The sequence below is a fragment of the Sitodiplosis mosellana genome, unplaced genomic scaffold, assembly GCF_009176505.1.
Source record: "Sitodiplosis mosellana isolate CC-2019 unplaced genomic scaffold, AAFC_SMos_1.0 Smas_scaffold_6170, whole genome shotgun sequence".
NCBI lineage: Eukaryota > Metazoa > Arthropoda > Insecta > Diptera > Cecidomyiidae > Sitodiplosis > Sitodiplosis mosellana.
The window spans coordinates 133931-160882 of record NW_022601411.1 but is presented as its reverse complement, the minus strand read 5'-3'; the positions used below and the strand labels follow the sequence as shown (position 1 = coordinate 160882).

General features: G+C 38.7%; 2 protein-coding genes across 2 annotated transcripts in view; one reads left to right on the top strand and one right to left on the bottom strand.

Moving 5' to 3' along the window:
* Positions 1 to 26952, top strand: part of LOC129576096 (protocadherin-like wing polarity protein stan) — a 96441-nt gene that overhangs the window by 34516 nt on the left and 34973 nt on the right. The window lies entirely within an intron of this gene.
* LOC129576097 (sodium-coupled monocarboxylate transporter 1-like) lies at positions 13838 to 18881 on the bottom strand. Its single transcript, XM_055460627.1, has 11 exons — positions 18443 to 18881; positions 18124 to 18214; positions 17861 to 18047; positions 17261 to 17339; positions 16856 to 16999; positions 16588 to 16728; positions 16374 to 16503; positions 16062 to 16213; positions 15464 to 15668; positions 14548 to 14684; positions 13838 to 14260 (listed from the first exon to the last, which is right to left on the bottom strand). Exons 1-11 carry the CDS (start codon positions 18787 to 18789, stop codon positions 13918 to 13920), a joined length of 1956 nt encoding a protein of 651 aa, XP_055316602.1. The 5' UTR covers positions 18790 to 18881; the 3' UTR covers positions 13838 to 13917.

The window sequence follows — 26952 nt, the reverse complement described above, 5'->3', positions numbered from 1 at the left end:
TTCTAAATAACCATGATTCGGTTTAAATGGAAGTCCTTAACAAGTGAATGTTACGTGACTCTTAAAAGGGTGAATATTTCCTTTGAAAATGATGCGGTTGAAAACGTTTTGTGATGCCGTGGGCAAAATTACCCCGGTCACCAATACACGGCGATGATGGTGTACGTTTTGATTTCATTTTCATTACCCACGTCGGCCAGATCACGTCATTTGCTGTGCAATGCACGATTCTAATGAGGTACAAAGCGCTGACATGGAACCACACCAGCCAAACACACACACACACACACACACACAAACACAAAAGAGCATAAAAAGTAAAATTTAATCAAACGATTAAACGAATATGTGCTTTTCTTTTCGAGTGTTATTCATTAAATAGTCGGTGCTCTTTAGCATAATAATTTCTGCTGTTGTTCAGTCGCCGGTTGTGCTTATGCTCATGTATGAGATGGAGAGAGAATCGGCGGAACAACAACAGCAGCAGCAACTGAAAAAAAAATGGGAAGAAAAAGAACGGAAGTATACGTGTAGGTGTTGTGTGTGCATTATGCCTTTGATGTTGTACTTAGTTTGGCTTGAGAGAGAGAGAGAGAGAGAGAGAGAGAGAGAGAGAACGCTGTTAAATGTGTGAAATGTTCAAGCGCGTGCATCGAATGTGAAAAATGCACGGATGCGCGCACTCACTTAAGAGCGTGAACACAAAAGAGAGACCATTTAAAGACCATATAATAATAAAAAGAAATTACGATTCACGAACTACAATGAATGCTCTCATAACTGCAAAATGCCACCCAGATCCAATATCGTCTTCCGGGCGACAGATTCAACGTGATGGCTCTTCGAAAGGCTGTTAATGAATTTTGCCTTAAACTCTCTCGCTGTCCCCCCACTCTCTCTCCACCACACATATATGTCTATACTTATCTCATTTTTATGGGCATTGTTTGCATTGGAATTGTTTGTCTAGCGTTTAATGGTGATTTTATTCCAGTCATTTGGAAAGCCTGATGACGTTTTATTCTTCTTCTTCTTCTTCATCATCTTCAGTTAATTCTCATTTTTTGCTCCAGAATATTTGTGAGCCAGACAATTTGTTTTCGTCATGCTTAACGTATTGTGCGAGATGGTGGAGTGTTGATTGATGTGTAAACGGTTTACGGTATTGGGTGTATAATACACACATTTTCCTGCTCTACTGCTGCCGTTGATGATTAACAACCATTCATTTCTTTCACACATCACACTTTTCTATGCTCTCTTGTCTCTGTGCATACATTTCACCTTCGATATCAACCACGCTTGGATGAGCCACTTCGAGTTATTAATTTAAAATGCATACACATTAGCACTGTGCACAAAGTGAAAAGCACCCGCATATCGTATGGCTTTTTTGTTGTACTGCATTGTGGTGTTTAAAATTAATTGCATTTTGCAAACTATTCCAACAAGAACACTGAACTATGGTTTTCTCTCTCTCAAAAATGTCCTGTTTATAATTGAATTGCATTTCGATGGTGCATATCAATTGGCACCATTCAATTGAAATTCAATTCATTTCAACACCATAAGAGTCCATTGAACACGTAGAATTCTCTGCCGAAATGGAATGCGAATGGCATACCGGGCACTGGCATTATGTGTGAATATATTTGAAATATTTTTCTGATCGAAGAATTTTCATTGCAAGTTTTGCGAAAAAAATGCAAGAATTTGGGTCAACAATGCAATGAAAATCCATCCTTTTGATCGGAACATATAGCCCATCAGTAAGCAATTACGGAAAATGGGATTTTTTTTTCTCGACCCAGCATCATCTAATAAAAACACATATCAATAAAATCACCCATTTATTACTCGTTATTTCTGGATGAATTTCAATTTTCATGACTATTTCATCCGCCCCATTCTCGGTAGGACTCTTTTATGCATCGACGCTTTTTTATGATGTCGCATAAATTTTCTCGTTTTATAACTCACGGGATTCACCTGCACGTCACATCCCGCATAGAAATTTCGTTGGGAAATTAGAGAGGCATGAAAGTGCTCTTTTGGGATGGGATGATTCGTTATGGCGTTGATTCATTGAACATTAAAGCACACGACGATGGAATAGAGTTTGAAACATACCGGTTCTTTTACACTCGATTCCTTAATCAGTAACGACTCGTCACGCGCTTCGATGCGTAAAATGAAAGAATATCTCCTTTGACGCTGCTGAGTTCATGCAGAAGAAAGAAGTATTTCTTTCAAACAACCAAATTTGCAGATTTTTTTTCTCTTTGCAACAGCCCCAAGATCTTTCCTCTTTAAATTTACGCGATTTTGGAGTAAACAAATCCAAAAGCGTAGGCCGCTAAATTCGGGTTTCTTTTGCGAATTCAGGTTTTTTTTCGCTGGGGAAAACTGTCGGCTGAATGTTATACTGCAAGTGTTGTGCCCATAAATGGAATGTATAGGCCATTAATATGGTGTTTGGTCGTATATCTCTATATTGGAGATTCTCCAAGCCGAAAATCAATCGACAAATATTTGGTTTCGCTGATGGCATCGTGCAAATAAATCGAATGGCAACGCAAATACAAGGTGAATCTATGGAATCATTAACTATGGCACATCAATTCAATGGTACTGGTCCATCAAAAATGAGGCAGTAAACAACATCACTATCTTTATAACTGAAGCAAAAGCTGAAATGAAGGGAAAAAGAGAAAAACAGCTTCTTCGTTAAGAAAAAGTTTAATAAGTAGACGAGACGGGGGGAGGAAGAAAAAAACGATGGGAGGAAGAAGAAAATGAAAGAGGAGGAGAAGGAAAAAGAGGGAAATGTTGGAAAATTTGGAAAATAAGTTGTTGAAAGAGAAAATTTTGGTAGAGAAAAGTAGAAAAACCAGAATCTCCCGCTTCATATCAACCATAGAACGTACGTTTTAGAAGTGAAAAAAGTTTTTCCAATAGAAAAGAAAAACAAATGCTTGAAGCCTGTGTGTAAATTTGTGTATCGACGGTTGCACTTGAATGTGTTTGCCAGCGTTAAAAATTGCAATGGCTCGAGTGCGTACCTCGCAGCAAATTGATTTGGTTAGCAATCTAAATTAAGAGCAAACACACTTAAAATACCGATGAGATCTTGGGGCTGTTGCAAACATTCGTACAACTCTGTGTGGCTCTGTGTGGCTCTGTGTGTGTGTTGTTTTTGTTTAGTTAATTTCATGCCGATGCCACAGGGGGCGTCGGTTTTTATTTACCCAATGTCAGCAGTTTTGATTCATTTGATCCACTCTCTCGTCTAATCTCTCTGCTCGTTGTGTCATCGTTGGCAAAGACGCACGTCGCGCCATTTCGCTGAAAGGCGAAATAGTGCATGATCCACACACACACACACATAGTGATATTATTGCTATGATCCATGGTGATATATGCTTGATGTATGCCGCTGTGTGCTTCATTTTCGTTGGTAATTTCTTTCCCTCCATCTCCATCGTCATCTTCTTCTTTGTTTTTAAGTCGATGATGCTTTTGTTGATAACATTATACTATTTGAGCACGTAGACGACAAGATAATCGCACAATGATATGGTGCGTGTGCATGTGAGAGAGAGGGCTTAGCTCTCATAATCCCGTTTGCCGCGAGCCGCAGCCGCAAATATTACATAAAAAAAAATTGCGTTTGATGAATTTGTGCGCTCACGCTTTTCACATATAATTCCGAATTGGATATTGTGCTGTCGCTTTTCGTTGAGAGCCGAGTTTTCAATTCATGATTCTCTTCGTGCAAACACTCATCCTTACCTCCACCTCCTCATTCGACCATTTGTATGTGCAAGAAAAAAAAAGGCACAAAAGTTTCGTCTTCAGTGTTGATTTATGGATTGCCGGTGTTTTCTTTTGTATGTGCGTTGTGTAATGCACACCGGCGACAAGCAAACGGTGAACGAAAGAGCTGTTCTTTCAGTTTTCATTCCCGGTTTGTGGCTGAAGTGCGCTTTGTCTTTCAACAGCATCGGCCGGTTTGTCTTTCGTCAGCAGCAGCAGCAGCATCCAAACCGGTAGCAGCAACAGTAACAAAGGAAAAAAATCTGCGCCAAAACCAAGAATGAATTGTCGATAGTATGCGCTTCGAATGACAATAAGCAAAACTGCAACACACGGATTGCTTGCACAAGGCGAGCCACCGACGAACATGAAAAACAATGAACGGTACTAACACTCTTTCTCTCGATAAACGGGCCTCACAATAATGTCTCTCATTCTCCCGGCTGTCGAGTGGTGCGGGCCACTTGAAATCGTGCCTCTGTCTCTCTAACTCTCTCACTCTCGCTCTTTCTCACTCTCTTGAAATCGTTTCGCCTGCATTGAAGGCGCATTGAAACAATGTTTTCTTTTCGAGCGATGTTTCGAGGCGATGACGCGCTGCTGCCGCCTTTTTCTGCATTATTGTGATATGTTTTGTTGTTGTTGTTGTTGTTGTGTTTGCCGATGTTCTTAACGAAGTTTGCTCATCAAGACAGGACAAAAGGCGAACGGTAGTCGAAACCAGCAGCACAGAAATGATGTTGCTTCTTTTTTCGTCGCTGCTTCATGTTTGCTCTTTCATCAATTTTCAAGAGATTTTTCCGCCTGGACGATGTCGTTGTCGGTTGTTGTGTTTTTTTTTCGGGTGCAAAACCAAAGAAAAAATCACTCTTAACATGAAATGCACTCGCTCTCTCGTTCGGCGACTGGATTCGGTTTCAGTGGTTTTTTTCCGCCTTCTTTAGTGGCATCTCATTCAGTTCGCCTCTAATGCGCTTTCTTTTCTTTTTTTGTTCAAGCAATCTTGTACCACTCTTTTGTCTTGATCGTTCAGCGATGCAATCCATCGGGCTGCAAGCGAATGAATGAAGGATCGCATAAAAAATCCAAGCTGGAATTTCCTTTGTGCCGCCAAAAAGCCACACACACTTTGTAATGTGAGTGACATCTTCTGTTGTCGTCGCAGCGAAGCCGAAAAACCTCAACCGCGCAACGACAACCATCTGAAATGACATTTTAACGCAATGCCGATTGATCGCCACACAATATTCGAGTCATTTCTCTTCGTTTGTTTCAGAGCGAGTACTTCTTTTTTTTTACTGATTGAAACTTTTTGCTGTTTGAAACTGGTGATTTCTCATTTGGCTGTTTGAAATTGCATTTTTTTTTTGCTATTTGCAACTTGCATGGCCGACGAATGCAGAAAGACTTAAAACAGTGAAAAATTATCAAGAAAAACTCATCTGACTGGCTATCGATTTGTATCTCAGTCACGCAAAGCATTCTTTTCGTTCGCTATCTCGATTTGGATGCAGCAAGTTTGAAGAGAATCACCAACACTCATCATTTGCATTGGTCGTGTGTCATTTTGCGGGGAAATTGATAACACAAAATGCGTGCAACTGCAAATGCATCTTGAGTGTGATAAAAGTTTGCGAGTGTTTTTGAACATATCATTTGCAGTGGTTTTCTTTAATCGTTAATTGAAATGTTGACAAGTTTCAATACCGCTGTTTGAAACATAACATTTGGCCATACGAGAGATGAAAATTTGTGTGCTGGCAACGGAGACGGCGAATTTCCTGCCGTCGATCAATTTTAATGTGGTACGGATAAACTGGTGTTGGACTGCCATTGAGATATGGTTAGCGTCATCAATCGGCCATTGCCTCTCATCTACTTGCTTATTCTAATTCAATCTTTCTCTCATACATTCTCTCTCGCTATAGATCGAGTTGGAACACTCCATCTCGTTTTGGCTCACATTCTAACTCATTCTCACCCATTCTGTATGTCTCTCATTCATTCTTACTCACTCTGTGCCAGGCACACTTTGCCTCGCACTCATTCTCACTCGCCCCGGTGTCTTTTTCGCACTTGAGACTCTTCGTTCGTTCACTTTCGCGTGTAATTTTCCAGCAATTGTCTTTTTGTCTAACGCAATTGTGAAGAGCGCAATTTCTTCCAGCCATTTGCCGAACAAACAAAACTGAATGAGATGTGCTTTTTTATTGCGCGCACACACACACACACACACACATCGGATAAACGGCACACTTCGGCTATAATGGAACACAATTATTGTCTGCCATTTCCGACTCTAGCCATATTCTCCATTCCAAGCACACAATTGGAATTATGCAAATCGAAGATTTAAATTAACCCAGTGAAATGATATTTGGTGTGTTATTTTTCTCTGTTTGTGCTTCTCCTTCGATTCAGTTTGCCCACTGTACGCACAGAAGTGTGGACGCAAATCTTTTTCGAATGAAATGAACACGCATCCAAACTAATTGATGGCACATTTAATATGCCGTCGTCGTCAATTTATCGTTCCAGCACAATTCCCACAAGCACAATCGAGTGTGTCATGTCTCCGATGACTTTGAAATTTTACCGAAACAAGTGTGATTATGTCAAACACCAACCATCATCCGCTTAACAAGCTGTACTTTTAATTGAATCGAAGAAATGAGAAGAGAGAAACACTCTGTCGAAGACCAAATGTTCTTCTTCGCCAAGTTAAGCTTATGTTGGGGTGTTCTCTTGCAACAACTTTGGCTTGTGCTTTAATGTATGCAAAGCATTTTTAAGATCGAAAAATCGAGTGTACCTTCGTTACAAGTGGATTCTTTTTTCGGCCAAAAAGTCACATGAATTACATGGACAAGACAGATTGTGTTCAATGGGGAAAATGAGAAGCGAAGAGACCTTCTTCAAGAGTCAGAGACAGAGACAGAGATAAGGGGCAGGGAGAGAGTGAGAGAAAGGGAGAGGAAAAGGGAGGTGAGAAAGAGAGGAGAGGGTCTATAAAGGAGTGATTTAGAGAAAGAATAAGCGGAATTGTTTTTCGAAAATTCGCGCAAAAGAGAATGAGAGTGGTTGCAAACGAATGCGGCCACAGCAAGCACACTTTTATAATAACTAAGCCGAGTCCCGAGTTATACACCTCAAAGAGCAGTAAACGACAACGAAAGCCGAAATGCACGACGCAAAAGCCGTGCAAATGGCGGCAAAATGAGCAACACCACCAAACGACCGACAAAAATTGCGAGTGATATTGTGTCTGCGGCGACAATCTTGTCGCGCATAAATTGAAAACTTATCAAAAATGATTGCATTGTAAGTACGAGAAAGTTTTCGTTCGGCTGCTGAAACATGGTTTTTGTGTGACGCAAACGAGGAGCGACAACATCAAAAAGTTGTTGCTGTTTTTCTCTTAAGAAATGGATAAAATGAAAAAGAAACGAAAAAAAAGAGTTTTTTTTTTCTTTGGTAAGTCGAGTCGTTTTCAGTTGTTTTCTTTCTGTCGTAAGAGTTTCTTGGTAAAGAAAGCCCCAAGAATTGAGTTGAATGAACAATCGAAAGTCCAACAAAGAATTAAACAGCGACGACGAAGAACAAATGAAGTCGTTGCGCGATGAAATAATAGCAACCAAAAACGGAATTGTTATAGATTTTTATTACGTCTGCATGTGAAACACACACTCGCATGAATAATGACGAGCGAGAGAGAGAGAGAGAGAAAGAGAGAGAAAACGGTTTAAGCGCAGTAAAAAAAAGCATACACACGAAATGTGCTCACCACATGCATTTGTTGAGGTTGTAATTTAAGTGAAAATTGGTTTTCATATGCATGATGCCTTGTACGGGTAATAATTTTCGGTTAAAAATCCAACGTGCTCGCACACACACCCGATTCCAAGAGTATTAATTCAATGCTCACACTAACTCCTGCCCTCTCTTTCGCTCTCTCTTTCTTTCTCTTACTCTGTCGCACTCTATATTGTTCAGTCGCTCTTTCACTCTCGCACCCACTCAGTCATTCGTTTACTCTCGTTCTCGTTCTCGTTCTCGTTCTCGTTCTCATTCTCGTTCTCGCATTCGTATTCGCACTCGAATTCGCACTCTCGCCCGTTCGCTTCATTCTCGCTGATAAAAATGTGTCGATAAAAGCATCGGCGGCAATGTGTGAGAATTTGCACTAAAATTGTGCATCATCACACATGCTAACGCAACAGCACCGGCAACGGCGTAAAAACATTTGCATATTGAGTTCTAATGGCACATTAAAGTGATGCGTTCGGTGTGTGTGTGTGTGTTTGTTGTGTTATGTGGAATCGTAAAAAGTGCACGAGAATATTTATCAAGAATGTGTATGAATACTTGTTATCTATGAATACAAAACGGTGGTAAAGAGTCGAATAAAAAGAGAGAGAGAGAGAAAAATGATGATGATGAAATCCATCCGAATCATGCATATGGAAAATCCACTTGGATAAAAGGCAATGCTTTTTGTTGCCGTCGAGTGAGAATGAGCGAGTAGGAGAGAGAAAGATAAAGGTACGATGAATAAATATGCAGCAAATTCACGGGAAAACGAATGAAATGCACGCATACAAACAACCGAATTGAATAACGACACAAGTTTGTTTTGGGGCAACCAAATTCGTTCATTTCGTTTCTTTTTTTTTCTCTTTTCACTCGGCACGCTAGAAAATGTGAGTGCATATGAAAGAACAACAAATTGCTCGTATAAATAAAACGTTTACATATGAATTCATAAGAAAACTGGAAGACAAACGAATGAGAAGTGGAAAACGAACGACAAGAGACACGACAAGTGAGACGACAAAGCGACTCTTTTTTTTTCTCGTTTCATTCAAAGAAGAGTAGTATCAAGAACCACATCGCATCGAATGCAAATTGTGATTACACTAGAAACATGCATGCATTATCGTCGCCGTCGTCGTCGTCTCCATCGTTGTTCGGCCATTTTTCGAACGCAACTCACGTAACAAATATTGGATTTTATTTATGCGTATTTTTAGATACGACTGATAGAACTTGAATGCCACTCGCTTGGTATGTAAATACGAACATGTTCTCAAGCACACAAATCGTTGGTTGATTTTTCTCTCGTTTTTTTCTTCTTCTTTCTCTTGATTTGGCCGTTCTCACTTGCTCGCACTTTCTTTCCGACTTTTGCTCGTTCGTTCCCTTTAACTCATTTGTTCATTCGCTTGTTCGCTCCGTTGCTTCACTCTTTCAATCCACGCGTTCTGTTAACTCGCTTACTCTCTCTCTCTCCCTCCCTCCTCTTATCTCTTTCTTTTGCAATCTCTCTCCTGTCCGTTCATACGTTAGCTCTGCTCATCTTTTCACAATCTCAAATCTATTTTATCCTCACTTTGAAAGCAATCTTTGGCTTAGCACGAGTGCTTTTTTTCGTCTCTCACACTCCGTGTGGTGGCTTTAGCAAGAGTACCATTCAATTATTTGATTTGTGTGTCTTATCCCCCTTCATTTTCTATCTATCTGGACGGTATTTGAGGTTTGGCTTTATCTGATGCGACATGCGATGACAATATTAAAATGATGCGCTCTCTGTTCAATACAGCCGAAAAGCGAAAAAAAACAACATTTGCAAAGCGATTTCGATCGAGTCTTTGTTCCATTTTGAATGAGAGGGTTTTTTTCGGTTCTCGTTTTCATCGAGCATTGCAAATGTTATGAGCTGATTACGATAACGTGGTGCTGCCACCAAACAATGACAAACAACTGATAGCCATCATTTGTGTTGATAAGAAATTTGTTGCATCATTGTTGAAAATATGTAAATTTTGTGTTTATTGCTCTTCTCTCTGGTCACTTTGATGAGGTTTTTCGTTTGGTCTATCGGTACAAGCCACAAGAGCTGTGCGAGGGACCGGCATCGAAACAACCAACAAGCACCACGTGAATTGGGTCAATGATAATAATTTTTGGATTTTTATGGCGATTGCATTGTGCGTATGACAGTCACAGGCACACAAAGTGGTAAATGTTCATTTCATGATCTATCCACTTGTTCGACAAATTGGAGGGGCTGCGCTAGTGCTTTAGCCAGACTCTCATTTTACTGTTTCCATTCCGTTTTGTTTTTTTTTTTCATCCATACATCTCGTACATCATCAAACTTTATGTGCACGGGCAAAGTTTTGCCATGGCCACCGAAAAATGGGGGAGCAAAATCGCAATTTCATTTTTCCAAATTGTCAAAATTTAGATGATTTTATTATGAAAGTTGGCGTTTTTGTTGTTCTCGCATTTATCGCCGTTTAAAGCGTAAAATTTGGTTTTCAGTCGCTTATTGCTGCGCCACACCATGAAATGTGCCGCGATAAAAAGGCTCATTCTGGCAATATGGAAAATATATGACAGAGTGGTTTCATAAATTTTGGAATGAGGTTGTTCGGTTATAATTGGACGGAAGAGCACGATGCTTGACTTTAATCAATCGTTTGACGAACAAACGAACGGCATATCGATGCTTGGCATAAAACCGCAGGAGGTCGAAAGTTGATGAGTTCAACTGCGTTGAATAAAAATTTAAACGACCGAAGAGAGAAAAAAATCCAGTTAATTGCTTTGATCACAACATGTCAGAGAGACCAATCAAAATCGTACGCACACCAAATATTTTCTCTTCATTTCGTCATTTAAAATTATGCATCTCTCACTACCGTTTCGTTAATTCAATCTGGTTTAAGAACGTTTAAATGAGCCGTCAACAGTGAAGAAAGCAAAGAAAAAGCCACAATTGAAGGAGAAAATGAAGTAAGGCGATGTGAGATAGCATGCGAAAAAATCGTAAAAGAGATAAAGAGAGAGAGAGCGAAAGAGCGCGAGAATGAGAGATATAACGTCAAAAAATGGGAGAGAGTGAGAGAGAGTGACAGGAAAAAATTTAAATAGAAAACCGTGCAACCAAAAAATATGGACATAATTATTGGAAATTGTCCCTAATTAACCATATTACTATGCAACACCATCATAACCAATTTTTTTTTTTAGATAATTTTCCACCGAGCCGTGTTGTCCCCCACTTCATGGAGTCCATCATTCATGCAATCACGACGCAACACGATGCGATAATAACGAGGGAGAGAGAGAGAGAGTGTGTGACGGGCTCTTGAAAACGGCTAATGAATGTCAATTGAAAAATTAGATCAATTTACATGTTTCGGCGTTTTGAATACATTGTAATTATCTATTTCGTGTTCGGCCACACACACACTCAAACGCGCTGCAGCTGTGCATTCCTGTGTCGAATGGCATTTTTCGGTGCAATCCCATCGAATGCACACACAAAGCCAAGTGCTGCTGCTGCTGCTCCATTGTTCTGGAATTTATATGAGTGTATATGTGTGTGTGTTAGCTAAATATCTAAATGGCTGATCATTGCGTATACAATGTGTGCTATTTTTGGGTAGGTGTTGCTATTGCTGTTACTAATTATTAACGCATCAATGTGCCTTGTTCAGCTGATTGTAAGTAATGTTCAACATTGGCATTAAATGCGGCTTGCGGGGCTATGCCGAAAAATATTTTACGCATTTTGATTAAGCAGGCACACGCAACAAATCGTGCCGATAATTTGGATCACATATGTGATATGCAGCTCGATGCACCAGAAACCGAATGGGAGTGAGAGGGCAAAGAGATGCAAACGAAAGACAAAGAGGAGCACAGAGAGACAAAGCAGGACAAAGCGACGCACAGAGGGACATCGAGAGAGAGAGAGAAAGCGAGGCAAAGCTCTCTCCAAATTAGAAAAGCGAGCGAGATAGACAGCGGGAGAGTGAAGAATAGCGATTGAGAGAATGAGAATGAGAACCAGAAGCGATAGCGCGTCCAAAACAAGATAAATAGAGAGAAAATTGAACACGAAGCGAATTTTGTCGGTCGAGTCAATTGAAATAAAGTTCAATGGAATGGTTTTTGTGTTCATTGAGCAAAGAATCATTGGCGTTGCAACTAATCGACACCCACGCACGCAGTTATTATCAGTGAAGCGTATGTGTGTGTGTGTGTGTGTGGTGAGAGACGTCGAAAGCGAGCAAATTGAATGCGAGTGTCCATGCTCAATCGATTCCACTTTAGATAATTGAACGTTTTTTTTTCACTCTCGGCCCGAAACTTTTTCATTCTATCTCCCGTTTGCTTGGTCTCCATCCCTCTAGCTTGCTCACTCGCATCCTTTCTCTTGTTCTCTCGTACCATTCTCCAGGATAAAGTGCTTCAGAATATAATAAACAACAGACTCAAGCGTTTCTATTCATCGCACATTTAATTCAGATTACAATATTTTTTCTCTGCTCCACTCACCCACCCACCCACTCGGTTCTAATCGAACCATCGAACCGTCGTAACCCATTTTCAGTTTGAATGCAATTTTCCACAGCTTTCGTTGCTCACCACACCAACAGCAGCAGCAACAACGTACGAAGCAAGCCAAATCGCCATGGTTAAAACAACCAATGCACTTCACTCTAGTATTAGATAAGGAATTTACTGTTTTTGGATTCGGAACATTATTTGTCCGTTGTTACGATGCGAGAATTTCTTTGTGCGTTAGGCGTGAACACTTGATGCACTTTCAATATGAGAATCTCATCGTTTTTACTCACACTCTTGCTCTCGCTCTCTCGCTTCCAATTCCATTCTCTTGCGCTGTTGTTTTTCTGCTCTCTTTCATTGGTGTGAGCACGATGTACGCTCAGCGCGCACGCTTTTTTCCGCGTGGATATTTTCACACTGCACAATGAAATGGGGACATTATAATCAATACGGTTTTATCGGTACTGCGATGCAATTGAATTGGCAACATCTGTTGGGCTTGAATTTTTCAATTCCAATAATATCGGAATCCTGCAACGGCTGTGAGTAATTTTTTCTATTTTGCTGTTCCTCTCTCTGTCATCCCATTGCCGTTTGCGCGATAAAATGACAAGGAACATTTTTTGTTGGTTTAGCGAAGGCTTGAAAAAATTGCGTTCACTATAATTCGTTTTTTAATCGAAAGTTATTGGGTGAAATTCAATTAGTGCATCCATCGATTGGATGTTGGAAAGTGAGAATGATGTGAAGCACATTTCGCATAGTGCACAGATTGACAAAACGTTGCGATCCGGTTCTTCTCTCTCTCTCTCTCTCTCTCTCTCTCTCTCTTTCTTTCTCTCTCTCTCTCTCTCAAATGACCATTTGAATTAGTTTAATAAGCGCACAAGCTCATGCACATGACGTTTGTGGCTGTTGTTTTTTCCTGCTATTCATTTCTTTTCTCGGCTTTTCTTTCACGATGCCTTCTTACGCTTGGAGCTCGGTCTTAAAGACTTTTCTTCATCTTGAATGAATGCAATTGAAATTCAATTTCATTGGCATCTTTGATGTGAACTAGCTGCATTTTCTTCTCTCTTGCTCCCATGCAGTGTGCTTGAATAGAAAAACCGAATGAAATCAAAAAAGAATTCATATAATAATGTCTTTGGGTTTTTTTTTTCTTTTCTGTGGAATCTTCATAATTATAATAATGTCCCCACCCTTCTCCCCAGCCGATGGCGCATTTGTTGAACTAGTGCTCATTCGTTCGTTGCTCTTTTGCCTCCATTGAATTTTAATTGGAGAAATTGAATTCGCGCGAGCGAGCGAGCGCACGCTCAAAGAAAAATGAGAGCATTTTTCTTCTTTTGATTAATTCAACACTTTTCTTTCGATCAACAACAACAACAACAACGGCAGCAACAATTCAGTGCAATGTCTCCTCTTTTCAATTAATTGTTTTGCTTCGGTTTGTTTTCTTCTTTTTTCCTCTACTTTGTGTTCGCAGAAAATGCATTACGACCGAATCAAAGCCCAACAAAGTCGTGCACAACTTTTGCCACAGCAATACACATTTTCTACTCGTAGCACGCAAATAAAGTCATTCATTTCGTTTTGATAAAGTAACAAAGACCCGAGAAAAATGAATTATTTATCGCACAGTGCGATTCGTACTTTTATAGCATTTGTTCGTTTTTTATTTGTTCGCCTTTTACATAACTTAATGTTTATGCTTATTTTTGATTTATTATTATTGAATTAATTGACTGCAGACTTGTTGTCGTCAACATTTTGCTCGCTTTTTGACTGTTTCGCCATTTCGATGAGCATTTGATCGATGGTTGCATATCTGGTTTCGGGCTTTCGATTCATTCGCTCTTTGAATTCGTTGCTTTGGAAGAATGGAATCAAGAGATTCTCGTCGATTATCTGCGATGCACCACCACTTAACCAACTCACCACCTGCCCAACCACTATCGATACAACGAAACCAATGGTTGCATAACACATGAAACTGATTCGAAACAACCAAAATACTTCTTGATTTGGGCCGATTGGTGATTCGTGCGGTGCACTTTGCGTTGAATTCGATGTGGAGGTCCTAAATTTGAGGAGATATCGATATTTAAAGACGATTTAATTAAGATAAAAGACGTCGAAATTATGATCTTGATGGATGAGTGTAGGCCATTAATACCATCATTTCAGCTTTCAACATCTGTTATTTGGATATTAATTTGATGACTGACTCAATCAATCTGATTCGTATAAAATATACGAATCGTATATATACGGTACGATCCGTGGATATCCGGTATGGATATTATTCAATAACAACTGAATGAATGAATATAAATCTATATCAATGCAATCGAAGATTCAACTCACATATTCCGAAATACTTCACTTGAGCACCCATCCATTTGCACCGGCAATGTTGGCTCTTTTGCAATGTTGTTTAGTTGCGCTCCAATCATCATTACCAATAACAAGCTACATGATACAATTACACCCACAATCAAACCCTGCAATTGATTTATTCTATGTGTAAATTTTTTGAATGAAAATAAAAAGCCTTTAAATAGGCAATTGGGCTTGAAATTCAAGCCTTGAATCAAAGGTTGAAATTGAATTTACACGATTTCGATGAATCAAAATTGATTGCAATGCAAACTATTATGTTCAATTTTCTATGTTTTCGACTATTTTCTCTAATTTTTCATCATTATTATTGAATTTGAATCGAAAATACTATAAATTTTGCTTCTGAATGTTTTGATTAAAGGAAGAAAGTGGCGATTTTCTCGAGATTTTCTTAAGATTTTTCGGAATTTTCTTTTTTTTTCGACTTTTTTTTCTAGATTTTTCGAGATTGTAGAAAACATTTATCTAAAGTTCTTGCAAATTTTCTCAAGAAAAATGTTCATGAATGGACATATGTGCACATCAAAATGCATTTTGATCATGGAAAATCATTCAGGAAATTCTCTTCATGCATTTTTACCTTAATGATAACAATTTTCTTCATTTTTATGATTCAAAGTTGAAACCGTTTAAACGCAATTTTCTTCCAATGAATTGAATTTCGGTCCGGCGAATCATCAAAATGTTGAAGCTCAGATGCTGAATATATATTTCAATATTCAAACTGAATTTCTCTCACATTAAGTATAAATGATATCGCATCGAATAAATGGATGAATTTGATTTCGATTTTGCCCGTAGGCAAAGTATAAAACATCAATCATGCCTAATAAAATGGTCTCTTTTTTGGAGAAATGAAACCATTAAACTTAAATCAAACCTTAGCATTCGCCGATCGGCTGGTCATTCCCAAAACGAACATGGACAAAAATGATCCGGTAAATACGCCGCCAATCGAAATGCCAATTTGAAAGACCGAGCCCAATTTTTCCACCAAAAACACCAAAATAGTCACTATGATCCCCAGCACAACGCAGATCCATTTCATTGTGTTGCTCGCTTGCTTTTCCGTTTGTTTGCCCAAACTGCTCCGGATTTTCAGCGTTTTTGTAACAATTTTGTCATTTTGAAAATACAACAGAAAGATTAAGAAAAACAACAGAACGATAAAAAAAAATACAACAGAACCAAACATATCAATTTTTAAAAAGATGATAAAAATTGGTTAAAAAGCAATAAAAAAAAAACGAGAGAAAAGAATGAAAATGAAACAAAGAGAAAACAAATGTTTACAATTTGTGAACTAGTCAAATTCAGTCATGAATTAGGCAAACCCATAAACGAATGTCAAATCAGCAATAAATTCAAAATTGACGAGCCATTTAAACCGGAGACACTATCAAATCTCATTCGGTTGGTGACTTGTTTGAAATGCTCATTTCCATTTTTATGGAATGGTTGTTGTGTTTGTAACGTACCAATGTTTAACAACATCGGAATAGATGGTGCCGGCCAATGTGTTGAGCGCCGATGACATAGTTGACAGTGCGGCTGCAAAAATGCCGGCAATAAAGAGACCCGCTACACCAGGCAAACGCTGTCCAATTTGAACTACGTAGTATGACACGATCTAAACACATGCGTACAAATTTGGAGTGTTTTGATCAATTAAAATTTTTTTGGTGACTTTTTTTTTCTTTCTAAATAAAAATCCATTTGTAGATTGTTATCCTCAGTTCATTTCGATTGAAGATCCAGATATGAATAGATAAATTTAAAAGTGTTCTCACCTCATCCGATCGTGATACGATACCTGCGCGAATCGGATCGCAATGTTCGTAGGTAGCATATATGACCAAACCGAGAAACATGGCCAACAATTTGATGAAAATCATGCCAATCGTAAAGAATAACACCGATCTAAATCTCAAATACGAGGCTTTAATTAGTTTATATGGTCAAAAGCGATAAAAATGTTTAAAATGAAAATTTTGACGAAAAAACCTTCGGGCAGCGTGCAAATCAGGTACGGACAGAAATCGTTGAACGGTTGTTTGGCCAACACCAGAATTTGACATCCAATTAACGGTTAAACTAAGCAATATTGTCCAAAATGATGTACGCACAAATGGGCTAGGATCCATGCTGGCGGCCAGATTGAAATCAAATGAGAAAGTGTGAGAAAAAAACAAACACACGACCACCGTATCGAAATCGAAAGAGGCACACAGAAAAAAAAAACAACACAAACAGACAAATTTAATTAAATTACTTGAATAAAATCAAACGACCGCCACGCTCAGCAGCTGACCATACATTTGCAAAACCACCAACACCGGTAGTGCCCAACGTTATAATGACAATGACTGCAGTCAGCATCAGCAAAAATTGAATGAAATCCGTACATACCACAGCCCTGTGGAGAACAAAATAGAAATCCGAAATATGTGCATTTCAACCAAATTTTGAGAGCATATCGATTTATTGGGAGTTTTTATTGACAACTTTCATCGATTGGAATGAAATGAGTCATTTCATTGAACATTTTCATAGGAAAACTTTCAACCGACTAAAAATCATACGAAAATTGACTAAAATCCACTTTCATTGGATTCTTTTTCAAAATTTCCATACGAAAATAGTGTTGAATGCAGTTGATAATGACTCTAAATGGTACCTTAATCCACCTATTGTTGTGTAAAAAACGCATACCGCACAAATGACAGGCGTCACATAGTGCAAATCCAATCCACTCACTGTAATAAAAAAAACGGCATTTTTTTTTTAAATTCGTTCATGGAAATCGTTTCTCAGTTGAAAATGATGGAAATATGCCTGGTGAGAGGCTATTTAAATTATCATTAATTTAGATCACAACATTTAATTGATACGCATCTTGCTCACGTCAACAAACAGACATGGGATAAAAATGGATTTGAATTCAAAAAAAAGGTTACAAAAAAACTGTTAATTCCAGTTTGAAAAAGTTTCAGATGGGAATTTGGGAAATTTAGTTTGAAAAACAGAAAAACAAATGTGAATGTTATTCAAAAAGAGTGAGAAATGTGGATTTCGACTGAAAAAGAGGCGATAAAAAAATGAAAGAGTGAAAAAGATGATCTTCGACCCCCGAAAAAACACTATTTTTTCGTCGTTTGTTAATGCTCCCGGTCGAATTGTCTTTCTTTTAAATGCGATTGTGATGAAGTTGTTCAGATACTGTAGTTAGTTCCTCTTCGTTGAGAGTCTTGTCGAGACTCGAAACAGGAAAATTTACCTTGACTAAATACGAGTGCTGGCACATAGATAACGGCCGGTGTGAAGAGAATGTACTTGATTGTATAGACAAAGGTGGCCAAAAAGCGAATACGACGATCGAATCGACGTTCCAAGTACTCGAAACTCGAAGTCACACCGAGATTGTGATACAATGGCAAAAAAATGTATGCCAACGCAAGACCCAACTGCCGAAATGCGAAAATACCATTAGAAAAAATCGGTGAATTGTTCGGTCTCAATTTGTGTGTGTGTGTGTCTTACCAAAACGGAAGTAATCACAAAAACCACGTACTGTGTTCCATTCGAATAGATTTCGGTGGGTAATCCAACTAAAGTTTGACCTGATATATGGCTATAAACCGGAAATGAGAGAGAGAGAGAGAGAGAGAGGGAGAGAGAGCGAAACTGTATTAAACGTTACGAAACAAAACAAAAAAAAAATCAGTGGATAATTTGATTTATCACTACTGTCTGCTCATCACTTGGAAATGCGAGAAAAAAACGCACGCCGAACGGAGAGTAGCACATTGAAATCTGGCACAAGCACACACACAAGAGAACAGAAGTAATTTGTACTAACGTTGCGATCATGGACGTTGCAACGGGTAAAATTTTCATTGAACGTCCACCCAGAATGTATTCGTCGGTATTGTTTTGTTTGTGCTTGGAAAAAAAACCATAGTGAATGCCGATCAATGCGGATATACTGAGCAACCCCACAAAGAAACCGTAATCAAGCCAACTGAAGTGGAAAACGAAATTGTTCACATCGTCTTGCTGGTGCTGTTCGCTTGCATTTATCAAATTATCTCGTACTGTTGATATCAAATAATTAGTGGACGTTGGTTCTGCTGGCTGTGCACTGCTTGCACTTATTGTCATCGTCGTTGGCGTCGTAGTCGTTGGAATTTCGGTGTACTGGCTCATTTTGTACACACATTAACCTGTTCTGATTTTTCCAAACTGATTTGAGACTCTATTTTTTCCTTTTTCTTTGCTATTCGAACTGAACTGATGCTTTTTTCCTCTTAAACTGAACTGATGCCCATGAAAAACAATTCCATTGCAAGGCAACGCAAATAAACAAGAAAATTATCACATTTCAAGCTAAACTCCCATTATCTTGACACACAGCTCCTCGACAGGGGATTTTCTATGATTTACTACTATCATTTTGCGATTTATCAAAATTAAGCTCTTTCTAAATGCCTAAAATTGATAAACATAAAAAACCATTATAAATTTCTATCTTGATACACACACCGTGCACAGACAAATACGGTGTATATACATGAAATGAACGTTGATTACACCGTACGCAACACAATTTTGCCGCGCTAAACATATTTTCGAGCAAATGAATAAATAAAATATTAGAGAACATGGCAGTGATTTTAATTAGTGGTGAATTGTTAATAGAATAATATTTGTGTCGAATTAAAATTCTCTGCCGAATTAAAATGGTTTATGCCGACTGGAAAATATTGCTGCTTGTGCCGGGGCAGACAGTACGGGAGAGAGAGAGAGAGAGAGAGAGAGAGAGAAGTAATTGTACCGTTTGCTTTTTTTTCTCCATGGAATGCGTACGGCGGGTATGGCACTGAGTTCCCCAGTCACGGAACAAGATAAATTGTTTATGAAACATTTCCATAAATTACATTCAACGACATAATTCATGAGTCAGGATCAACCGTTTTTTTTTTCAACTCCAACTCACTTTATTGCTCATGTATCACGGTCTCTTCTGCACTCTTCGCACTCGGTAACAATTTTCGCTCTTTCGCTTGCTTTTTCACTCTTTCATTGAATTGCTCTTGCAAAGTTTCTGGAATGAGGAAATTTTCGCTCTCTTCCACTCTCCATCTACTTCTATCTCTCTTTCTGTTTCATTCTCTCCCTCATTCTCTACCTATATTTCTCTTTCTCTCTTTTTCATTCTTTCCAATTATTTTTCTCATCTTTCTTCTCTTGCTCGCCATGACTCTCTTCTTCTTCTCTCTCTCTCGCTCTTTCTTTCTCTCAACGGTTGTCTTCTAACTAGAGCTCTTGTGTGCGTTTATATCATACGGGACCGAAAATCGTGTACATCATGAAAATATGCGGTAATTATATTATAATTGCGTATATGGATGGATCTCGTCTGCGAGCATGTTCAAATATTAAGGTGAATGTTTCCATTTAAATGCGAAAGAAAAAAAAATGCGAATCGCTAGAAATGCGAGAGCAACAATGTCAAATGGCAAACTAGAACAATGCTGCGTGCTAAATTCGCGTAAATCTTGTTCATTTTTTTTCGGTTTTTCGTTTTTCTTACCGACTTCTCTACATACACATCTTGAGAGCGTATGTGAGGACGCCCATAAAAGATATCTCACAAATGTTTTACAATGCCTGCTATTAGTGGCTTAGTTCAGTGATGAACTTCCTTTATTTTGTTTCTGCTTGCTTTATTCATTTTTTCTCTCTTCTTTTCGTCTCGATTTTCTACTTTTTGTTTCGTCTTGCTTCATCTCCATTCATTCCATACTTGAAAAAAAAAAGCTCACTTCACTCAATGACGTGTGTTATCATTTATCACAGCGCATTTTGAACGGCAATAAAAATTAATTCTAATTCGAGTGCAGTAAAAAAAAAGAAGTATGAAAACGAAACCGTTTATTTCCGCCGCAGATTTTATGTTCCACTTGTTTGAAATTAGCCGGGATTCGAATAATACTTGAGGTTGATCGTCATCGACGCCGATGATGCACAGATAGATTGCGTTTTATTTCCATTTTTGATTGCACCATGACTAATCGCTATCATCTAATGCATGGCAACCATTAACAATGACGTCGTAGAAAAAAAAAATGCGCATGTGAATTTGATCAACGGCTCAACGAAAACAACAACAAAAAACATACAAAATGTATGCAAAAGAACAACAACACCAGTACAAAAGATTAAGAAATGAAGTGAACGAGCGAGCGAGAGCAAGAAAGGGAAAGAGAGAGTGAAAGAGAGAGAAACGATCGAACCAACGACAACGCATTTTTATTATGCATATTAGTATAGAGGCTTCGGATAGCACATACCATTTGGAATATGCTGTTTTCGTTCGATTCGCACACACACCCATGTGTGTGTATGCGTGTGAAAGAACAGCCACCACTAAAACTTGAACCCATCACACACTAATTAACATCGTATTTTCCCATGAATTTCACTTTATATACATCATTTTACAAGACATTCTTCGGCTTAGATAGATATTCTTTTACTCGGTTTCGATACACTCTTTACTCGCGCTTCAATGGCTCTTTCGTTCGTATGTTCGCTTGCGTATTCACTTCTCGTTCTATCTCCTTCTATCTTATGACGCAGTTCTTCGTTCGATTTCTTCTCTCTTAAGATCTCTTAAGGTCTTCTTCGCTCTTCACTTCTTCTTTTTTTCTTTCTTTCTTTCGTTCGCCGTTGTCGTCGTCGTCATCGTCATCGTCGTCATTGCGTTATTATCGTCTTGCGCTTGCTTATTCGGCCATTTGCCTGTGTCAAGTCTCACCTGCTCTAGCGTTGTTCTCGGTTTTCTAAACACGTTCTCTCACCAAACATTGTAGGACGCTAACAAACCACTAGCTGTAAGACGATTTCACTCGTCTGTTTGCTCGGGAACGGCTCCATCATTTTATGTTTGTTTGTTGTTCGGTTTCTTTTTTTCGTTGTTCGGCTTTTGTTGCTGCCTCTGCTCTTTGCCGCATTAATCTATAAATTAGACTATTTTATGATTGTTGCTCGTCAAAATGTTGCATTGTTAATTATTGTGATTATGATATACCCGGATGATTACTAATGAAAACGATGAGAGAACAACAAACAAAAATTGATAAAAAAAAACACGAACACAACACACACACATGGGGACATGGGAAATTCAAACAAAAAGAACAAAAAAAAATTGTGAATCTTTCTTCTGAACCGGCTAACTTTGTAATCGTATAAAATATCAACATTGTTTGTACAAGAATCGCTCTCGGTTTTGTCATTCGATTCCGAACACACATAGCCCGAAATGTGTCCGTGCGGTGAAACCCATTCGTGGAAAGGGAGAGAAAAGAAATACACTCAAATGGCATGGCGATAAATGATACTAAACTACCGGCCATTAGTAGCATGCAACGAAGAAGAAAAGAATGATGCAAGTCAAAGGTCAACGTATGTAATTCCACACATTTACATATTTCCACGGACTCTAGGTCTGGATTATTCAATATGTGCTCAGTTCCAAGTACGGCAGACAAAGTATAACATGTTTCTCTTCGTCGCAGCCAAATAAACTGGCTGATTCGGTAATGGTTTCCGCTTTCCACGAATTCCAAATTGTTGAAAATGCGATAGCGTACAGTGTACGCCGTTCAGCGTTCGCTAAACACACACCGCAAAAATACACACACTTCCGAAAATGGTCAATTCAATACAGACCGCTTTTTTTCTGCATCAGTTTTCATTTTCCACTTTATAAACTAGATGATTCAAACAGAGGGAAAAAAATAGAGCTTAAAAACGATGACACATAAATTCAACTCTTTTCCTGTTTCGACTTCACCGAATCGATTTCGAGCGAGTTACGTGTTTTGGAAACACATACGAGGTGTTGTGGAGGTGGTTCGTCGAAACGGAGCTATCGAGGTTATAACATCGGGCTAACAACCGACAAACAACCATACGCCAAAGCAACAAACAGATTACGATAAGAGCAAATGTCATTGCCGGTTATGGCTTGAGATAGAGAGAAAGAGAGGTAGATAGAGATAGAGAGAGAGAGTGACTAAAAGGGATAGAGAGTGAACAAAATTATGGAGAACGACGATTCGTTCAACCAATGCAAAAGGATTCTGAGAAAAACGGAAGAACTAGGAACAAGTAGGAGATACAACTTTGAAATTCAACTAGGATGTCGAGGCAAAAATTGAAAAAAATCTATTAAGAGCGGTAAAAAGATGGAAAATATGTTGTAAAGTCAAAAAAGAGACAGAAATAGTAGAGAAATATTATTCATTGACAAAATATTGATAAAATTGGTTAGAAAACATTGAAAAATGGTTGAAAAGTCACAGAAAAAGGTGAACAAAGTTGAAAAATTGACAAAAAAAAGTTGACAAATTAGAAAAAAAGGTTGAAAATATCAACAATTTGCCAAAGAGATTGAAAAGGTTATGGAAAATGAAAGAAATTTTACAAATTTCCGCCCTTTCAAAGTATTTTCAATGCTCGAAGATGAAAAAAAGATGAAAAAATGCTAAAAATTCATTGAAATTCGATGAAAAAAGCGAGAAATTGGAAAAATTAAAAGAAAGTAAGAGAAACAAACAAGAGATTCGTAAGTTTCCATACCTAAACCTGCACTCACACTGAGAGAAACGAGAAAAAGATTCATTTGATATCTTCCATTAAACCAAGTGGATTCTATTATTACAACCGTTCAAATCGATAGTTTTGTAATTAAATGCGGAGAAAGTTAACATTTTCTCATACATATTCGGTGGCTGCGGGAATAGTCATTGTAAAAATCACATGAAATCGATGCTTTTAATCGGATGAAGTCATTTCCTCCATTCAATACAAGTAATAGTTACTCAATTGTTATAAAAATGGCTAATAATCAATTGGCATTAAAACGAAATTAAAAACCAATTCTTTTTTTTTTCAAAGAAAATTTAATTATTTTGCCGATTAGTCGAATCTCGATACTACTCAAACAAAGTCCGACTCCCGGAATTAATTTCCTCCCAAGAAATACACATTCTGTTAAAGAATGATATTAGAATTAGTTTTCTGGCGACGAAAGTAATTTCCTGGAATTGTTTTTATAACAAGAAACAATCGAAAAAAGAACGAACATAATCACGCAATTACCTTTCTGGTTGAAACAAGCGCAATGATAAATGACATTGTAACCGAAAAAAAAACACTCATATAATCCAACCGCAAGAAATTTTGTTATTAAATTTTCGAGAACTTGTTGAGTTCTCGATTCGGTGTTTTTTTTCTTGTCTGTCTAACGCTTCTTTGTTTCTCTTTATGACGGTAATTTTCGACTGTTTTTGTGCACACGAATCAGACAACAAGTGAACATAAACACTTGTTAGAGGAAGGGCAAAAAGTTGGTTTGCGACTCTTCGGTTACGATAAGCGTATATGTCGGATGTGTCTCGTGAGTGTTGTCTCTTCGAATTGTAAGCAATGCACGCATTTTTCCATGCAAACATGCAGCTCGAACCAATTCGGCGATTTTTCTTAATAATCGAATGAATAACACGGTATCGAGAGCAAAGAGACTCGACAGCGTTTATCATAATTTTGTATTCGTGCTGCTTCCGTCTGCTTGCAGTGCATTAATCACACGACAATAACGACGACGACGACGACGAAGGAAAAAGTGCCGATTGAAGCAAGTTTCTGGTTGGTTAACGCTTCGCTTGGATTAACAGCCAGATATAATGAGTCCTTATGCTCACCATCGTCGACTCATTACTTTAGCTTCGCATAATTTTCGGCGATTTCCGACCCACTCCACTCGTGATTTCTAGAAATGGTCGTCGCAAATGTGCTCTCTGTCTATATTTTTCTCTGTGTGTGTTTCTCTCTTTGCCTCTCTCACCTTCTCGGCGAGAAGTTCTCAGTCTCTCGCTCTCTCTCCCTTTCGCTCTTTCTCTCTCTTGCATCAAATGTGCATGAGCCATTTTCAAATGTTACTCACTTTTTCCTCTGCTCAACGCCAAGTATTATCGGCCATATTTTTTTTCTGCCGTTGTAAGTTAAGGAAAGCGTGTGCGTTGCACGTCATTATATTATCGCGCTAGCACTCGCACTCTGCCACCGACAATTCACTTTTTACGATAAGAACACATTCAATTTCTCGATTATTATACATATTGAATGCGCGCTCAGCCGCTCACACCAACACACACACACATCGTGTAGTCCCCTCGCACACATCGGACACATATTCAAAACGGAGTACGACCATGGTGCCGAAGCAATGAATAAAACACATTTGTTAGCTAAAAAAGGAAAAACGAACTGCGTGATGGCAAGGTGAAGGATACGATAAAGTAGTTCATCATGCATTCTTTGAAACGAAGACGATGACGACGACGACGACGGTGTTGCGTTTTGCCGTCTTTGCATTTTTCGTTTACGGTTTACGTTCAAATAATTTATGACTCATTACCGCTTTCGCTGAGGATATATACGGCTTGCATGTGTTTGGCTGCTGCTGCCGACATAGTCGTCGTCGTAGTCGTCCCATTCACATCGGCGTCTCGAGGGTGGCAGCATTTTTATTGGAATTTTTCAGCCGGTCGTTTTTCACCTGAACAAAACGGAACCACGCTACCGAAACGTGTGCACTTTAATTTACGTTTGCAACAATGGAAATTCATTTCAATGCTGATCATCGTCGGTTGATCGTGAATAAAAATCATTTCGTCATAATCTTTTTTTGCGCGTCGCACAAGAAAAGGGGGCCGCCGAAATAGCATCTCATAAAAAAGAACGGAATCGAATTTTTGTGCTCTTGAAGTGAAAGAAAAAGTGTTGGTCCCTTTTTTTTGTATGATGAATATCTTTGGCATCCACATGGAATCTATCCATTTCGGAATACTATTGGGCGGTTGGAATTCTCGCTACGATAAGCGGTCACCATTGAGAAGCGTAAACTGAAGTGTTGGTGTTTTGGCTTGAGAATGCAAAAAATGAAACGTTTTTTTTTTCGTCATCTCTTTTTATATTTATATTTTTCACCTCTTTTATTATAAGAAATATGGCGTTTTATCAACGTCACTGTCATCATTTCACCGGAATGATTCATATAAACTACGCAATCGAATCAGGGCTTTTTTTCGTATTCAAGTAAACGATATTCAGGAAAACGAAAATTTTGAGGAAAAATTTGGCTTTGCCACAAAGAACTTGCACTAGCAGCAATGGAAATGGCATCAGTCAACACCGGTATTGGCATTCACAAACTGCTGCCGCAATCAAAATACATTGATGTCGGTGAAAAGTCAAATAAAGTCGTTTAGCTAGAAAAAAAAAGCACTTAAAATTTTCGCATTCAATTCGAAAAACAAACGTAAATAAAAAGTTTTTTTTCTGAATTACGAGAGAAAGCAAGAGCGATTTGATGTAAATTAATGTACTGACTGCTGCTGTTGCTGTTGCTGATGCAAAGGTGCCATTGATCGCATTGCAAATGCGGAAAACTCGAAATAAAATTTAATGACTTTGGGTGGAAAATGTTGTTGCCGTTGTTTTTTTCAATCCTCGTCAGCCGCTTGTCAGCTGAAAAAGCGAATTCGAAAAGCTGCATTCAAACACCCGCTCGGGTGCACTTCAAGGAAGAGGCACACAGAGAGAAAAGGAAAAGTGAGAGAGGGACAGGGAGATCAAAGGAGCGAAACAGCGAGATAGCGAGAGCAAGAGAGAGAGAGAAAGGAAATCGTAGAAACCCTCTGCTGCCTCCCACGCCACCACTCCCAAATTAAGTCATTCCATTTGTCTGCTTTAATTCAGTTGCAGCCATCGCGCTGGGCTGACAAGACGACCAAATGAACAGTGGCAACCTTAAGCAAACAAAAGAAATAAACCAAACCAGATAAAATAATTTAATTTCGAAACTGCAACGAACACATTTCCGACACATTCGAGCGCCGGTTTTCCACCTCCGTCATCTCTGTCTCTCACTCTCTCGGTTTTCACTTCTTTCGCCCGAGAGCTTGAAAGATTGCGCTATCGTTCGTCGATACAACCCGAACGAGGAGAGTGAGGTGCATTGTTGTTGTTGTTCATTTTATTAGCTGCATCATCTTTGACATCTGTTCGCATTTTGCCATCATGTGCGCGCGCTCTCTCTCTCTCCCTCTCATCGCTTGCAATTTCTCTTCGCCAAATACATGACAGAAAAAAATGAACCCATCCATGTCAATATTTAAGACTATGATTTGCTTGTAGCATAACTCTGTTATACAATATTCTCAACACTTTGCTTCTTCGCTCGGTCCCCGTGTACGCGCGCCAGTTTGGCAGTTTTGCATTTGTGTTAAACAAACG

Bases quoted from the DNA above. Each gene is read 5' to 3' on its own strand.
- LOC129576097 (XM_055460627.1), bottom strand. From the start codon at position 18,789: ATGAGCCAGTACACCGAAATTCCAACGACTACGACGCCAACGACGATG. The intron at 16,729-16,855 runs GTAATTTAATTA...TCTGGCCGCCAG, and splicing joins GGTCGTTTGATTTTATTCAA to CATGGATCCTAGCCCATTTG. The intron at 15,669-16,061 runs GTACGTTACAAA...AATCCGGAGCAG, and splicing joins TCCGATGTTGTTAAACATTG to TTTGGGCAAACAAACGGAAA.